At 40.5% G+C, this 18,933-nt stretch overlaps 1 protein-coding gene across 2 annotated transcripts in view; it reads right to left on the bottom strand.

Annotated features, from left to right (window-relative positions):
* Window positions 1-460: 460 nt before the first annotated feature.
* The window catches only part of RALBP1 (ralA binding protein 1), a 67,856-nt gene continuing 49,383 nt past the window's right edge, over window positions 461-18,933 (bottom strand). Inside the window, exons 7-10 of one of the 2 annotated variants that reach the window (XM_090285808.1) lie at window positions 14,010-14,117; window positions 3,152-3,273; window positions 2,779-2,902; window positions 461-938 (exon numbers count right to left, since the gene is read on the bottom strand). In XM_090285808.1, coding sequence (XP_090141934.1) covers window positions 672-938; window positions 2,779-2,902; window positions 3,152-3,273; window positions 14,010-14,117 — 621 coding nt within the window. In that variant the 3' untranslated portion in view covers window positions 461-671. Of the gene's footprint in view, window positions 939-2,619; window positions 2,687-2,778; window positions 2,903-3,151; window positions 3,274-14,009; window positions 14,118-18,933 lie in introns of those variants that run through there. The other variant, XM_090285809.1, reaches the window with a different exon arrangement.

The following is an 18,933-nucleotide window of genomic DNA, read 5'->3' as shown; positions in this document are numbered from 1 at the left end:
CCAGGCTGCACCAGGGCTGGAAGGCCAGTGCAGCTCTGTCTGCGACCAACTAGGCCACCCTGGTGACTCAGGCTTAAGGAAGGACTGTGTTTTAGGATTGTCAAAGGAGAGGGTGACAAATGTGAGTAAAGGTAACCTCGTAAAAGCCATCCTGGCCAGTCAAGAAATATGAGGCAGCTCCCCATGATATAATCTGCACCAAAAAGGTATAAAAGGCACAAGCAAGAGTGACAAGGTAAGCAGTGACCCTGGAGGGTGAGTCTGTGGGGCGAGCCACAAGGCAGGAAGAGTATTTACCTTGTTTGGTTCCTCCCCTTGAATGAGAGAGATCCTGATTCTGCCGTAATAAAAAAGCAAAGATGATTTTTTGGTTTAAAAAGCCACTCAAGGGTTAAAATAGTTACTTTAAGTTAACAAAGAAAATTAATCTTCAAATAAGCTGTCTGGAAAACTCATGTCTCCTATAAGCCCACAATTCGTCCACTGCTTTTTCCTTCCCCTATAACCTGAGCCTGACACGGAGAAGTCATATGTGTGAAAGATGGAAGAGTCTCTAAGAAAAGATATCTTTACAGAATGTACAGCAGAGAGTTGTGCACTCTGACTCTCGAGATTACAGTAAGATGCACAGGTCTCCTTAGGTCTGGTGGATTCCATGACCCACAGGATGCTCAGATGGGTGTCTCCTTCCTGTCTCTGCTTGGTGACGGCTTGGCCTGCTCCTTGCCTGCCTTTGGCTGCTCTTTAGCTGCTTTTGTCTCTGGGGCATTGTCTCTAGGCAGCTGGACAGCACCTCCACGCCTCTCAGGCTCCTCATTGTCCTGTGCCTGCGGCTCAGACTTGGCACGCTGCAGCTGGAGCAGGCGGAGCTGCACACGCAGCTCAATGATGGCCTCTCGCTCTTCATGGATTGCTTGATTCAAATGATTGTTCTTTATCTTGAGAAATGACAGAAAAGAGTCATTGTCACTCAAGGTCAAAATGACAGTGATTTTGGAGCAGAGGACAGTTAGCAAGGGTATCTATCCTACATAAGAATTTATTTGTGTTTTAGTCAATTTAGTTGCGAAGTGGAAGATACGAATGTGAACATGCAACTGAGGAACATAAAAATTCAAGTATAAACTCTTCCTAAATACAAGAGTAAGCATATCTGAAAACCACAAATGTACCAATAGAAAACAATTATTTTAATAAATTGAGGTTTCTAGGGTCTTAAAATAGATTTATGTTTTGAACTGGCCCCTGACTAGCCCTTAAATAAGGAAAAGATCAAAGTGACTAATAATTGGAGAAATTAGTGACAGGACAAAAACCAAGATTTGTCTCAAAAGTGGATGTCCCTTGTCTTTTGTGAAAAGCATTACTTTACATCTGAACTGTGCTTAGTCAAACCACAGAAAACTATCAGTTTTAAATTATGTACACTAGTTGAGAAAGTTGAGGTAACTCAAAATAGCTAATCCCAAACCGCCACCAACCTTCCTCCGTGGCAGACTGCTGGCTACACAATGCACCCTTCCTTCCTCCCCAGGTGGCATTTCCCAGCCTCGTTTGCAGCTAAGTCCATTCGACTGAGCTTTGCTAACAGGGTAGGAGTAGAAGCAATAGGTTCTACTTGTGCTTCTTGCCCTTGACAACTGGTATTCCTTGATTCCTTTTCCCCTTCCTGATGACTAAGAGTACACAAGACTTAGAGCAGCCATTTCAGACCCCAACTGGAAAAAACCTGTTTGGAGGATGGCAGACTTAAATGTCTCTAGATGAGATATAACTATCTTGGTTCAAATCATGAGAGTATTATCTCTGTATAGCAAGTACTATAATTCTATTTTTTCCTACTTAGGATTTTAATATGATCTGTAAAATATTAAGAAAGCAAAATAAAGTGCCAACATGAGAACTTTCTAAAGAATGGAAGCTACCTGGTTGAGACCGGGCGGCCTAGGTCTCAACCACTGCTCTGATGCTCCCACCACATCCTGGTTCATAGTGAGTATCTTGACCTTGAGTCTCAGTGTGCAGCCTCTGTGAACTCTGTCCACAGGTTCTATGGAGAGGACTTTTGTGGCTAGTGGGTTTTGTAAGGAATCTGTCTACTTTTCTATGAGGTAGGTAGTTCTGGTTTGCTGCAGCAGCTGAATGCAGTGAGGGAAACAAAGCTGTTTCACTGTTCTTAGATTTCTTTCTAAGAACAAAATGGCTTCTCTCTCAACACTTAGGTAAAACATCTGGAGATAATATTTTATTTAGGGTAAAAAGGGAAATTCTGATCAAAATCATTTAATTTTGTTTTAACCACACAGTTGTCTCCCAGTTTCCTAGGGCCAAATTTACTCTCACCTGCTGCTTTATAAGTTAAGGACAGAGAGAAAAGTTGGTCCCTTATTTCTCCTAGGGGGAAGTTCAGGAGGCTTTTCCTTCTTGCACTAGCATTTCTTATTTCTGTTCATGTTCTCCGGGAACAAGACCAGATCATTCGAAGCTGCTCAAATGGGCCCAGTCAAGTGAGGTTCACCTTTAAGTGGAAGAAAAAGGTCTGTGTGGTACACTGTAGTCAGGAAAAACCACCACACCTCAGGGACAGCTTGACAAGGCCACACCTGTGCCACCTGCTCAGCCAGCAATTACCTTGAGTCCTGCATGCTCTTTAGTAAGACTCCTCTCTACTCAGTCTCCCCAGTTACTAAGGAAGAAAAAAATTATAAGGGGAAATACATAGTTGCTACAATTTTCTAGAGTTAGTGTGATTTTTGGTTATTTTCCCCAAAAACTCACTTCTAGCTCTTCATTCTGTCTCTGTAAATCTTCCAAGATGATTTGAAGCTCCTCTTCATCTTCACTCTCACTTTCACTTTCAGAGGAGTATTCTTCTGTTTCACTTCGACCATGCTGCTGACGACTAGAAGGTGAGAGGTCAAAACAAACTTTACAAATAACTAGAGAAAAGTTTGCTTGTCTGTTACCTCCCTTCTTTCACATTTACTGGTTTTCACAAGTCTATTTAATATAACATTTTTAACACAAGAAACTTAGGATGATTAATTTTGCATGCCTAATTCTTTTATATGAAAGTCTGAGAGCTGAAACCATTATGCACATAGTTAAGTAAACATTTTTGGAAATTTCAAAACCCCTGCCTTTCCTTTACCTCTGAATTTCAGCAATCTCAGCTCTGAGGCGTTCAATCTCCTCTTTTTCTGAGGCAATCTGTCGGCGCAGAAACTGCTCCATGGCTAGAAGCTCTTCCTGTTCAGTCAGAATCTCATTCTCCTAAAATAATGATCATGGTGAACACCTTTGAGAGTATGAGTCTGGGAAATGTTATTCGGGGGGGGGGGGGGGGGGGAACCTCCTATATTGACTTGAATTCTTTAGCCCAATACACATTACACAGAAGTTACTGGAAAGCTTGTACTGCACAACCATAAAACATCCTGTGTCCTTTTTGTCAAGAAAAGGCTCATTTGAGAAAAAGTAAACTAAGTTACTTGGGAGGAATGATTACATTTTTCTCAAGACAGAAAATGCCACTTAGGAATCCATGTTTTCATTTTGCAAAGGCTCCTACATGGCTAGCGTACTGGGCACAAGCCAAAGTGCAAGTTTTTGCTTCCCAGTCCTTCCTGAATGCCTTCCCACTTCTCAATAAAGGGAGTCTCTTTTAGGGACAAGGTGGCCTCCAGTGGTGTCACTGAGAGAAGAACCCAGGAGATGTACAGCTGGTGTTGGCATCACCTTCAAGCAATTGCTTGAAGGGAAAATGTTCACAGAAGAAATTTCTTCTTACCACAAGCCACCATCCTCCTCAAACCATGTCCCCAGAGACAATATTCAAATAGTAAGTATTCTGCTTTAACAGAATATGCATTTCTAAAACTGACTGAATCATCAAAGAGGAAAATCCCTATCTGCCCAAGATCTAGCTTCCAACATAAAGAACAAACACAGACAAACTGGGAAGGTAACAAGAGATATAAGGCTATAGAAATGAGAGCTAGAGGCAAACAAAGGTCTACAGCATTTCCTTCCAAACTAACAGGTCCCAAGAGGATGACTACTTGTGAAGAAACTGAAAGACACAATGGTCAGGTTCTAAAGTGAACCACGCAAGGCCCCCGATGTGCATGAGGTCTCTCTCAGAGATGGAATATGCAGTATTTCCCTCGTGTTTTTAAACTGACATTTTTATGCTCCCAAAAAAACTAAATTAAAAACTTCTGAAATAAAGCCATAATCTGGGACTTCATTCTCTCTTCATTCTACTAGGCAAAATAAGTATTTTTCAGAAGAGACAGGAAATGACTAAAACAGGCTCTAGGTATCCTACATACATGAGTTTCAGGGGGCAGACTATGCTGTTAAGAGCCTAGACTTTCACTCCTTACAGGTTAAACTCTGGGAATTTCTAGAACAGACTAAGGTTGACTTGAGAAATTCAAAAAGGAAGAAATGAGCGCATTTTCAGCTCTATTCCTGGAATAGACACTCAAGAGCTATTTGTCAAATCAATGAATGAAAAAGAAAACAAATCATCAACAATGTATTTTCACCTGCAAAGAATAAAATCAAAATATCTAGTGATATCTAATGAGGTGGGGAGCTCTGGTTTGCCCAGGTGTTACTTGTTTCATATCAGTGACATTGGTTTTTAATTAATATTTATCTTAATAACATTCTGTAATAAATAATACTAGACATGTTTTAAATATTAAAATCCAATCTCATTAATATGAAACAAGTAACACTAATCTGATAATTAGGAAAATAGTTACAACTCAGACTGGTGTGGATAAAAGAGATTAGGTAAAGCATCTAGAATAGTGTCCAAAAAGAAGCAATCAATCATTCAGTAGAAACTAATTCCTCGAGGAGACTTCTGGCCAAGATGGAGACCTAGATTGACATGCTCTGTCTCCCTCCACAACTAAGAAGGAATACAACTACTGCAATACCAGAAATAACCAGAACTTCCAGAAAATAAATGGAAGTCCAACATATGAAGTTATAAAGAAGTGGTGTTCATCCAGATGGGTAGGAGGGACGAAGCCAGGGTGGAGAGGCCAAGCTGTGCTGGCAGTGGCAGCAGTGGCGACAGCGGCAGGACAGAGGTAAGCACAGACAGCTGTATTTAAGGGGAGGCGATAAGCGCTGGGGCGCACCCCCAGCTGCAGACCAGACCCATCAGCTTGCGATTCCAATGCCAGGGAAGACATACCCGCACTGCCTTAAACTGTGAGGCCCTGAGGGGATAGGGACAGAGGAGGAGGCTCCTGGTCTCTCAGCAGAGAGTGAACAGCAGGAATCCATCTTGGACCCCCACCCCCACAGAAAATGCCACAGTGTGGTGGGAAGGGTTGACCAGCCATGATGAGTGCACAGGGATCTGCCCCTATAGCATAGGAGGTGTGACAGCATCACCCAGGAAGCAAAGGTAAACACAAAACTGTCAGGATGGCACAGATCATGATAGACATCCCAGTGACGCAGCTGACCAGACAGCAAATTTCTAATCTAACAAAGCAGCAGACAGGAAATCTTTCTGAGGCACAGTTCAGAGCTTTGCTATAAAAATGCTTACAGACCTAACAGCAAATCTTAAGACACAGGGAACGAATGAAGGCTAGTCCTGCTGAAATGAACAAAAACACATACAAAATTAGTGGTGAGGGAAAGAAAACCAGGGATCAAATCAACAAATTGGAACATAGGGAAGGAACAAACAGTCAATTAGTGCAGAAAGAGGAAACAAAAAGTGAGGAAAATGAGAAGAGACTCAGAAACCTATGGGACAGCTATAAGCGGGCCAACATCTGAATCATAGGGTTGCCAGTAGGTGAAGAAGAAGAACTAGATATGGAAAAATTATGTGAAAAAATAATGAAGCAGAACTTTCTTAACTTGGAGAAGAAAATAAGACTTACAGGTCCAGGAAGCACAAAGAGTTCCAAATAAACTGGATCCAAGAAGAACCACACCAAGACACATTATAATCAAAATGTCAAAAATTAAGGATAAAGAGAATCTCAAAAGCAGCAAGAGAGAAGAAGAAAATTATGTACAAAGGGGTCCCAACAAGACTGTCAGCTGATTTCTCCAAAAACCTTCAACCATGATTACTCTATCCAGCGAAGCTGTCATTCAGAATAGAAGGGCAGAGGAAGTGCTTCCAGGACAAAGTAAAACTAAAGGATCCAAACCACTGTTATATGAAACGTTAAAGGGACTTGTTCAGGAGAAAGAGAATCAAAACTATGAACATTAAAATGAAAACTGTATCACAACCACTAACAACAGAAGCTAGGGAACCGAAACAAAGGCAAACTAAGTAGGCAACAAGAGTGTGAAAAGAATTATAGGTATGGGGAACATTATGGGGGGAGGTCAGTAGGGAGGGGGAAAGAGAGGGAGATGGTACAGGAATTAAGAAGCACAGTAGGAAGGAGTGGGGTAGACAGGAAGATGTTGAGAAGAACTATATGCCCAACCAATGGGCATGGACTAAGTGAGGTGGGACAACTGGTCACTGGGTGGAGGGGAACAAAGGGAAAAGAAATTGGGACAACTGTAACAGCATAATCAATAAAGCATACTAAAAAAAGAAAATAAAAAAAAAAACTAGTTTCTCTAGCTGAACATTTAAACAAGACACGGGGTGGAGCAAAAATAGGTTTATTGTTGTTCATATGGAAAACACAGTAATTAATACATAATAATAGAAAAATAAATTCTGTGTTTCACATACAACTATAAACCTACTTTTGCCCACCCTGTATAAAGATAGAGCAAACAACAGGCAGAGTCTCTCTAAAACCTCGAAATCATCTTACAAGTTTGGTTAAAAGACTCACACTTCTGTAGTTGAGCTTATCATTATAAGATGGCCATTAAGGATCCTGAATAACCAATGGGTCAAAGAAATAATCGAAACAGTATCTTGAGACAAAAATTAAACTGGAAACACAACACACACTTATCAGATGAATAAAATTAAAAATGAAGGAGGAAACATTACTACTGATACCAAAGGATTATACAAGACTACAATGAATATTTATACTCCCAACAAATTGGATAATTTAAGAGAAAATAGATATATTCTTGGAAACATAAAACCTACTAAGACTCAGTCATGAAGAAACAGAAAATCTGAACAGACCAATAATGAGTAAGGAGATTAAATCAAAAATCAAATCTCTCAGCCAACAAAAAACCCTGACCAGATTGCTTCTCAGGTGAATTCAACCCAACATTTAAAGAAGTAATGCCAATCCTTCTCAAACTCTTTCAGAAAACTGAAGAGGCAACATTCCCAAAGTCATTTTACAAGGTCATTATTACCCTCATACCGAGAGCCAGACGAGGACACTACAAGAAAATAAAAATACAGGCCAATCTCCCTGATGAACAGAGATGTAAAAATCCTCAACATACTACCAATCCAAATTCAACAGCACATTAAAAAGATCAGATACCATGATCACCTGGAATTTATCTCTGGGACACAAGGATGGTTCAACATACTCAATAAATGTGACACTCCACATTACAGAATGAAGGTAAAAACTATATGATCATCCCAACAGGTGCCAAAAAACATTTGACAACATTCAACTGGAAATCCTAGCCAGAGTGATTAGACAAGAAAAAGAAATAAAAGATAACAGAATTGGCAAAAAGTAAAATTGTCTCTGTTTGCAGATGATCATGATCTGACATAAAGAAAACCATTAAGACTCAACCAAATAATTGTTAGAACTAATAAACAAATTCAGTACAGTTGGAGGGTACAGAATCAACATTCAGAATCAGATGCATTTCTATACACTAACAATAAACTATCTGAAAAATAAATTAAGAAAACAACTTATAATAGCATCAAATAAAATACTTGTAATAAATTTAATAAGGTGAAAGATCCACACACTGAAAACTATAAAACACTGATTAAGGAAATTGAAGGTATAAATAAATGGAAAGATGTCCCAAGTTAATGGATCAAAAAATTATATTACTGAAATGTCAATACTACCCAAAGCAATCTACAGATTCAATAGAATCTCTATCAAAGATCCAATGGTGTTTTTCACAGAAATAGAAAAACAATCCTAAAATTCATACAGAATCACAAAAGACTGATAAGCAGCCAAAGCAATCTTTAAAAAATTAACCAAGTTGTAGGCATCACATTACCTGATTTCAAAATATACTACATAGCTATAATAATCAAAACAGCATGGTAATGATATATAACCAGGAATATAGAACTAATGGAGCAGAACAGAGAGCCCAGGAATAAACCTATACATTTATGGTTTGATATTTGACTAAGATTCCAGGAACACCAAATGGGAAAAGAACAGTCTCTTCAAGAAATGACGTTGGGACTTTCAGCCAAGATGGAGGCATAGGTAGACACGCTTCATCTCCTTCCACAACCATAATAAGGATGACATCTACCTCAAAACAAAAAACAACCAGAACTACCAGAAAATCGAACGGCAGGGAAGTCCAACAAACAAAGATATAAAGAACTAATAATACTCATCCAGACAGGAAGGAGGGGCAGAGAGAATGTTGTGTGGTGACTGCAGCAACAAGACAGTGGCTGTGGCGAGTTGGCAGAACGATCAGTCACACAATATAAAAGCCAGGATGGACACCTGAGGAGTGGTCCCAGTGCCAGGCCAGACCACGCAGCTCAAAGTTCCAGTGCCAGGGAAAATAAAGCCTCATTGCTTCTAGTTGTGAAAACCAGTGGGGTTGGGGTTTCGAAAGAAACTGCCGATCTCTCAGCAGAGTCCATTTCGAGGGCCCCCATGGTCCTAGGACGTATGCAAACTCACCCACTCTGGGAACCATTACCAGGACAACAGCTAGAGGGGTGCCAGTAGCATATGGGAAGCAAGTAAAGTGACTGGAAAGGGGGCGAGTGCCAAGTAAGAGTCATTGTTCCCTTTCTGACCTCACCCCAACATACAGCGCCACAGGGTGATGAAATGGGTCGCCCAGCGCTGATGAATACCTAAGGCTCCACCCCTTACAATGTAACAGGTGCAGCAGTTCTACCTAATACACAGAGGCAAACACAGGTAGCTGTCAAGTTGAGAGACAGAGAAGTATGGCCCAAAAGAGGGAACAGATCAAGGCTCCAGAGGGAGAACTAACCGACGAGGAGATAGCGAACCTAATAGCACAGAGTTAAAACACCGGTGATAACAATGCTCACAGAAATGACTGAATACAGCAAATGCATAAGGGAAGAAGTGAAGGCTATATTAAGTGAAATGAAGAAAAATCCACACGAAACCAATGGTGAAGAAAAGAAAGCCAGGGTTCAAATCAACAATTTAGAACATAAGGAAGAAATGAACTGTAACCAGTACAAAATGAAGAAACAAGAATTGAAAAAAATTAGAAGCTTAGGAACCTCTGGGACAACTTTAAACATATCAATGTCCGAGTCATTGGAGTGCCAGAAGGAGAAGAGGAAGAGCACGAAATTGAAAACTTATGTGAAAAAATAATGAAGGAAAACTTCCCGAATTTGGCGAAGGAAATAGACATACAAGTATAGGAAGCACAGAGAGTCCCAAAGAAGTTAGACCCAAAGAGGACCACACCAAGACACATCATAATTAAAATGCTAAAGGTATAAAGGTATATAGAGAGAATCTTAAACGCAGCAAGAGAAAGAAGAGTTACCTACAAAGGAGTTCCCATAAGACAGTCAGCTGATTTCTCAAAAGAAACTTTGCAGGCAAGAAGAGACTGGCAAGAAGTATTGAAAACAATGAAAAGCAAGGACCTACAACCAAGATTACTCTATCCAGCAAAGCTACAAAATAGACAGGGGGATGTTAAGAATAGTTAAGTAAATGGAGAAACCAAAGAACTTATATACATAACCCATGGACATGTACCAAGGCAGTTGGGGATTGCTGGAAGGAAGGGAGGTACCAGGCAGAAGGGGCAAAGGGGCAAAAAACTGGGACTAATGTAACAGCATAATCAATAAAATATACTTCAAAAAATCATTTAAAAAATAAAAAGAAAGAAATTATGTTGGGACTTATGGTCAAGATGGCAGCATAGGTAGACAAAGGTCATCTCCTTGCACAACCACATCAAGATTACAACTAAAACAGAACAACCATCACCCAAAACTACCAGAAATAAAATTGAACAGAAGTCTGATATCTATGGAATTAAAGAAACCACATCCATCCAGACTGGCTGGAGGGGTGGAGACACAGAATGGTATGATCGCACATCCACATGTGGTGGATACAAATTCAGGAGGGTACCTCGGGAGCAAGGGTTCCCAGCCCCACACCAGGGCCACCAGCCAGAGTACCAGTGCCAAAAGGATAAGTCACCATAACTTCTGGCTGCAAAAAACATAGGTGGGATTGAGTCGGTGGAAGGAACTGCCGGAGTACCAAACTGTTCTCCTTAAAGAACCCACACAGGGACTTAGACTCACTCCCTCAGAGTTCCAGCACTGGCGTGCGGCTTAAAAGACACCAGTGCATTAGATAGAGAAACTGGTGTGTCTAGCATCAAGGAAAGTCCTGGAGAACATTTCTCCCAAACAGAAAGATGGGCAGAGGTCATTGTTCCTTTTCTGAGCTCTCCCCTGACAGAGCCACTTGGCCTGCAAGAGAGTGCCATACCTGAGATTACATCACTTGGCTAAAATGTTTGCGCCAACCTGGAGATCCCTTGAGACTCTGTCCCACTCAACTTACTGGCCCACCCAAACTGTTAACCAGGACTTTTCCATATAAATGACTAGTCTTGCCTCCTGCTTCGCAACTTCCTAAATCCTATCAAACAAGCAACAGCTGGCCTTAGGTGCCCTCAGACCTGGTACCTCTTGCTAAGTGGCCTAGGCCTGGCACTAGCAGTAGGCAGCCTAGATTCACAGCTTGGCTTCACTTGGGAATCTCCAAGCCCAGCACAAGTAGCAGCCATCTCAGATTGCTTTATAGCTCAGGCAGGATGGCCCTGAGCAGAACACAGGTAGGGGCTGACTTTGGCCTGAACCCAGGAAACCCCAGAGCCCATATATCCAGTGCACAGCTACAGACCACATCAAACTACCACCATCCAGCCCCTGCACAGCCGGTCCTTCACAAAGGGCAGATGTTGGTGATCAATGGTAACCGCCAGTCCTTGCAGCTGACTGGACTGGGTAAATCCTTCCTATTGACCTTTCAACAGCAATCAAGGCTCAACTACAAAAGGAGGGTGTACTCAGCCCACATAAAGAGTGCACCTCGAGTAGCCAGCATGGGTGATAGGGGAGGCTATGTCACTGGACCCTACAGGACACTTACTACATTAGGCCACACTACCAAGACAGGGAGTCATAATAGCTCTACCTAATACATAGAAACACACACAGGGAGGCTACCAAAATGAGAAGATAAAGAAACATGTCCCAAATGAAAGAACAGATCAAAGTTCCAGAAAAAGAACTAAGCAAAATGGAGATAGGCAATCTATCAGATGCAGAGTTCAAAAGACTGGTTATAAGGATGCTCAAGGAACTTAGGACCTCAACAGCAGAAAAAAGATCCAGTCAAAAATGAAGGATACACTAATTGAAATAAAGAACAATTTACAGGGAAACAACAGTAGAGTGAATAAAGCTGAGAAACAAATCAATGATTTGGAACATAAAGAAGCAAAAAACAACCAATCAGAACAACAAAAGGGGGAAAAATCCCCAAAAAATGAGGATAGTGTAAGCAGCCTCTGGGACAACTTCAAGCATGCCAATATTCACATCATAGGGGTGCCAGAAGGAGAAGAGAAAGAGCAAGAAATTGGAAATCTATTTGAAAAAATAATGAAAGAAAACTTACCTATTTTGTGAAGGAAATTGACACGCAAGTCCATGGAGCACAGAGAGTCCCAAACAAGATGGATGCAAAGAGGCCCACTCCAAGACATATCATAGTTAAAATGCCAAAGGTTAAAGATAAAAGAGAGAATCTTAAAAGTAGGAAGAGAAAAGCAGATAGTTACATACAGAGGAGTTCCCTTATATAAGACTGTCAGCTGATTTCTCAAAAGAAACTTTGCAGGCTAGAGGGTATTGGCAAGAAATATTCAAAGTTATGAAAAGCAGGTATCTACTGCCAAAATTGCTCTATCCAGCAAAGCTATCATTTAGAATTAATAGGGCAGATAAAGAGCTTCACAGACAAGAAAAACTAAAGCAATTCATCATCACCAAACCATAATTATATGAAATGTTAAAGGGACTTATTTAAGAAAAAGAAGAAGACCAAAACTATGAACAATAAAATGGCAATAAATACATACCTATCAACAATTGACTATTAAAAACAAACTAAGAAAATAAGAACAGAGACAGAATCATGGATATGAAGAGCGTTTTGATGGTTGCCAGATGGGAGGGAGTTGTAGGGGAATGGGTGAAGAGGTGAGGGGATTAAGAAGTACAAATCGGTGGTTACAGAATAGCCATGGGGATGTAAAGTACAGTATAGGAAGTGAAGCATGACCCGTGGACGTGAGCAATGTTGGAGGGGAGCAAAGACGTAAATATTGGGACAACCGTAATAGTATAATAAATAAAATATTATTAAAAAGATATGATGTTGGTAAACTGGTTTTCCACATGCAAAAGAATAAAATTGGACCTTTATCTCATTCCATATTTTTTTTAAAAAAATCAATCCAAAATGAATTAAAGTTTTAAATATAAGAACTGAAACCATGTAACTATTAAATGAAAACATAGGAAAAAGTTCCTTGACATTAGTGTTGGGAAATATTTTTTTTAGATATGACCCCTAAAACACAGGCAACAAAAGCAAGAACAGAAAAATGGAATTGCATCAAACAATCTTCAGCACAGGAAAGGAAACAATCAACAGAGTGAAGAGACAACCAATGGAATAGAATATATTTGATAAATATACATGTGATAAGGGATTAATATCCAAAATATATAAGGAACTCAAGAGCAAGAAAATAATCCAATTAAAAAATGGGCAAAGGAGCTAACGGATATCTTAAAAGACATAGAAATGGCAACAGATGTGTGAAAAGATGTTCAATATTACTCTTCATCAGGGAAATACAAATCAAAACCATAATGAAATATCACCTCACACCTGTTAGCATGGTATTATTAAAAAAAAAAGAAAATAAGTGTTGACAAGGATGCAGAAAAATGGAACTCTTGAACATTGTTGGTGGGATTATAAATTGGTCTAGCCATTATGAAAAACAGTAGATTCCTCAAAAAATAAAAATAGAATAGTCACAATCTAGTCATCCCATTTCTGAATATATATCCAAAGGAAATGGACAGGATATTGAAAAGATATATGCACTCCCACGTTCACTGTAGCATTACTCACAAGGGTCAAAAATATGAAAAAACCCAATCATCAACAGATGAATGGATAAAGATGTGTTGTGTACACGCATACACACACACAGAAGAATATTATTCAGCCATGAAAGAAGGAAATTCTGTCATTTATAACAACGTGGATGAACCTGAAGGACATCATGCTAAGTAAAATAAGCCAGAGAGAAAAATGGCAAATATTGTATGATCTCACTTATATGTGGAATCTAAAAAAAAGTCAAACTCAAAGAAATATAGAGTAGAAAGGTAGTTACTAGGGGCTGAGAGGTGCAGGAACTGGGGAGATATTGGTCAAAAGACACAAAGTTGCAGTTATACAGGATGAGTAAGTCTAGATACATAATTGCACAGGCATGATGACTATAGTTAATAGTACTGTAGTAAATATTGAAAACACATTAAGAGTAGATTTCAGGTGCTCTCATCACAAAAGAAAAAGTTAACTATGGAGGAGATAATGTAAATTAACCTGACTATAGTAATCATCTCACTATGTACACTAAATCATCATGTTGTACACGTTAAATATATACAATTTTTATTTTTTATTTTTAAAAGAAGCTTGCAAAATAGAGAAAAAGAGTTTACTTACCTGGGCAAGGAGAATATTTATAACCTCTTCATTTTCATTCATTTCTTCTTTGGAAACATCCTCTTTTGACAGACTGGCTATCTCTTGTGCAATCTTGGTTTCACACTCCTGTTAAGTAAGACAAATGAAAAATAAATGGTCAGCCGATATATAACACACATTCAACAAATTCACACCATCACCATTTTAGAATTTTCCTAGAATTGAAAAAATAACATTAACAGTTGGAGGAACCATCTGGATAGATGGGCATTTGTTAACTGGGCTTAGAAAATAACATGCAGATCTTAACCTATGGCTATAGTGTAAAAAATGTGCAATTCTGGTTAATGTGCTCATCATTTCCATAACCCTTCCACACAAATTGCCTTCTGCGATACTCTTTTTTTTGTTGGGAAAGAGGCGGTTGATTTTTAAGCATACAATTAATCTTAACAAATGTATACTAATAACCACCACCATAATCATGATATATAGAACACTTCTTTCCCCACACAAAATGGGCTTTTCCACTATCTGCTAGCCCCCGGCAACCACTGATTTGTTCTGTATTGCCCTAGTTTTGCCTTTTCTTGAGTTTCATATAATTGAATCAATCAGTAAGTAGTCTTTTTTATCTGGTTTCTTTCATTTGGCATAATGCTTTTACCATTCATCTATTTTGTTGTTACTCAGTAGTTTGCTGAGTAATATGCCATGATGTGAATGTACCACAATTTGTTTATCCATTCATCAGCTGATGAACATTGTGTATATGCTGTGTGGATATATGCTTCCTTAAATACCTAAGAATGGGTTTTCTGGGTTACATGACAACAATATGTTTAGCCATAAGAAACCACCACACTGTTTTCTAAAATGACTGTACTACTTTACATTACCAAGAGCACTATGAGTGTCAGCTGCTCCACACTCTTGTCAACACTTGGTATTTTTAATTTTGCCCATTCTAGGTGGTACCTCATTGTGATTTTAATTTCTATTTCCTTAATAATTAATGATGTTGAGCATCATTACAAATGCTTATTTTCATATGCATATCATCTTTGTTCAAAGGGACAAATTGCTTGTTGAAATTTTTATCACTTTAAAATGGAATTATTATTGTAATAAATATACCACTTTGGTGAGGGACACTATGCATGTGTTTTGGGGAGGGGGTATTATTTGCAAACTCTCTGTACCTTCTCAATTTTGATGTGGACATAAAATTGCTCTAGAAAAATACGGTCTAAAATAATGAACTGTTTTATCTTCCTAAGTTGTAAATTTTTTAAAAAAATATATTTTAGTTCAAGTCCTCTATCTGATATGTGTTTTTTGCAAATATTCTGCCACAGCTTCTGGCTTGCATATTCATTTTCTTAATAGTATTTTGAAGAGCATATTTTAAAATTTTGATGAAATATAACTTGTCAATATATTTTTTATACTCCTATTTAAGAAATCATTGACTAAGCAAAAGTCAGTAAGATCTTCTGTGTTTTCCCCTAGAAATTTTCTTTAGATCTTTGTGTATGACTTATTTTGAGGTTTTTAGTATATGTTGTAATGGAGTCAAGGTTCTTCTTTTGCATAAAGATATTCAATTATTCCAGGACCATTTGTTGAAGAGAGAATCTTTCCCCCATTGGACTGTAATTAACATGTTTGTTAAAAATTAATTGCCTTTGAGATTTCTGGTCAAGATGGAGGAATAGGTAGACTCCCTGAATCTCCCTCCATAACTAAGAAGGAATACAACTACTTCAAAACTAGAGACAACCAGAAGTTCCAGAAAATCAAGCTGCACGGAAGTCCAACAAACAAAGGTGTAAAGAAGAAATACTCATCCAGACAGGTAGGAGGGGTGGAGCTGGGGCGGAAAGGATCTTGTGTGGTGGTGGTGGTGGCAGCAGTGGCAGGCTGGCAGAAAACGCAGTCAAACATTTTTAAAAGTCGAGAGGGACACCTGGAGAGTGCTCCCAGCACCAGACCAGACTACATAGCTCACGTTTCTGGGTTTCCAGCGCTGGGGACAATAAAGCCTCATTGCCTCTGACTGTGCAAACCAGTGGGGGTTGGGGGCGAAGGCCGAAACTGCCGGCCTCCCAGCAGAGTCTGCTTGTTTAAAGGGCCCTCATGTTCCTAGAAAGTCCGCAGACCCACCCACTCTGGGAACAACAGCCACCGCAACAGCTAGAGAGGCACCAGTCCTATACAAAAGGGGAGAAGTGCCTGGAAAAGGGGTGAGTACTGAGCAAGTGGCATTGTTCCCTCTCTGACCCGTCCCCCACATGCAGCACCACAACCTGGTGAAACAGGTCGCCCTATACTGACCAATACCTAAGGCCCAGCCCCTTAAATGTAACAGGTGCAACAGCTCTACCTAAGGCACAGGGGAAAACAAACACAAGAGCCTGTCAAGATGAGGAGACAGAGAAGTATGACCCAAAGGAGGGAAAGGATCAAGGTACCAATGGGAGAACTAAGCAACAAGGAGATAGCCAACCTCACAGACAAGGAGATAGCCAACCTAACAGATGTAGAGTTTAAAACACTGATGATAAAGATGCTCACAGGCTTGACAGATATGCTTGAGTATGGCAGAGGCATAAGAGAAGAAGTGAAGGCTATGCTAAATGAAACGAAGGAAAATCCACACAAAACCAATGGTGAAGAGAAAGAAACTGGGGTTCAAATCAATGATATGGAATATAAAGAAGAAACAAACAGTCAACCAATACAGGAGGAGGAAACAAGAATTGAAAAAAATGAGCAGAGGCTTAGGAACCTCTGGGACAACTTTAAACATGCCAAAATCCAAATCATAGGGGTGCCAGAAGAAGAGGAAGTGCAAGAAATTAAAAGCTTATGTGAACTTCCAGCCAAGATGGAAGCATAGACAGACATGCTGCGTCTCTCTCCACAACTAAGAAAGAATACAACTACCTCAAAACTAGAAACAACCAGAAGTTCCAGAAAATCAAAGTGCATGGAAGTCCAGCAAACAAGGATATAAAGAAGAAATACTCATCCAGACAGGTAGGAGGGGTGGAGCCCGGGTGTGGTGGTGGCAGCAGTGGCAACAGCAGCGGGCCAGCGGAGAGTGCAGTTACCCATTTTGAAAGGTCAGGAGGGACACCTGGGGAGTGTTCCCAGCTCCTCACCAGAGCAGCTCACTGTCCCAGCTCTGGGGAAAATCAAGCCTCACTGCTTCTGACTGTGCAAACCATTAGGGGTTGGGATGGAGGCAGAAACTGCCGGTCTCAGCAGAGTCTGCTTGTTTAAAGGATCCTCATGGTCCTATAACATCCGCAGACCCACCCACTCTAGGAACGACGGCCAGGGTAGTAGCTAGAGGAGCGTCAGTCCGGTGCGGAAATGGGAGAAGTGCCTGGAAAAGGGGCGAGTGCTGGGCAAGCAGCATTGTTCCTTCTCAGACCCCTCCTCCGCATACAGCACCACAACATGGTGAAACAGGTTGCCTGTTACTGACAAATACCTAAGGCTCCGACCCTTATAATGTAGTAGGAGCGACAGCTCTGCCTGGGTCACAGAAGCAAATAAAGGAGACTTCTGGCCAAGATGAAGGCCTAGACTGACACGCCCCATCTTCCTCCACAACTAAGAGGGAATAAAACTACCACAAAACCAGCAATGACCAGAAGTTCCAGAAAATAAATGGAAGTCCAACATATGAAGTTATAAAGAAGTGGTGCTTGTCTGGACAGGTAGGAGGGGCGAAGCCAGGGAGAAGAGATCAAGCTGTGCTGTCCACGGCAGCAGCAGTGACAGTGGCAGGACAGCGGTAAACTAGGACACCCGTATTTAAAGGAAGGCGAGAAATGCCTGGAGAGCACCCCCGGCTGCAGACCAGACTCATCAGCTTGCGATTCCAAAGCCAGGGAAGGCAGACACCCATTGCCTTGGACTGTGAGGCCCGGTAGGGGTGGGGACGGAGGAGGAGGCTCCTAGTCTCTCAGCGGAGAGTGAACGGCAGGAATCATCTTGGACCCCCACCCCTGCAGAAAATGCCCCGTTGTGACGAGTGCACAGGGCTCTGCCCCCTATAGCATAGGAGGTGCGACAGCCCTGCTCAGGAAGCAAAGGTAAACACAAAACAGTTCAGGATGGCGCAGATCATGATAGACATCCCAGTGACACAGCTGACCAGACAGCAAATTTCTAATCTAAGGAAGCTGAAGATAGGAAATCTTTCTGAGGCACAATTCAGAGCTTTGCTTATAAAAGTCCTTACAGACCTAACAGCAGACCTTAAACAAGACAGGAAAGGAATGAAGGCTAGTCCTGCTGAAATGAATGAAAATACATACAAAACTAGTGGTGAGGGAAAGAAAACCAGGGATCAAATCAACAAATCAGAACATAGGGAAGGAACAAACAGTCAACCAGTGCAGAAGGAGGAAACAAAAAGTGAGGAATATGAGGAGAGGCACAGAAATCTCTGGGACAGCTATAAGCAGGACAACATCCAAATCATAGAGTTGCCAGAAGGTGAAGAAGAACTAGATATAGAAAAATTATGTGAAAAAATAATGAAGCAGAACTTCCCTAACTTGGGGAAGGAAATAGACTTACAGGTCCAGGAAGCACAGAGAGTTCCAAATAAACTGGACCCAGGGAAAACAACACCAAGACACATTATAATCAAAATGTCAAAAATTAAGGATAAAGGGAGAATCTTAAAAGCAGCAAGAGAGAAGAAGAGAATTATGTACAAAGGGGTCCCAATAAGCTGATTTCTCAAAAGAAACTCTGCAGGCAAGAAGGAACTGGCAAGAAATATTCAAAGTAATTAGAAGCAAAAACCTTCAACCATGATCACTCTATCCAGCGAAGCTGTCATTCAGAATAGAAGGGCAGAGGAAGTGTTTCCAGGACAAAGTATAACTGAAGGAGTTCATCAGATCCAAACCACTGT

The sequence above is a fragment of the Furipterus horrens genome, unplaced genomic scaffold, assembly GCF_987537825.1.
Source record: "Furipterus horrens unplaced genomic scaffold, mFurHor1.1.pri manual_scaffold_8, whole genome shotgun sequence".
Classification (NCBI taxonomy): Eukaryota; Metazoa; Chordata; class Mammalia; order Chiroptera; family Furipteridae; genus Furipterus; species Furipterus horrens.
Note: the sequence above shows the minus strand (reverse complement) of the source record. Positions and strands in the feature narration are given on the sequence as shown.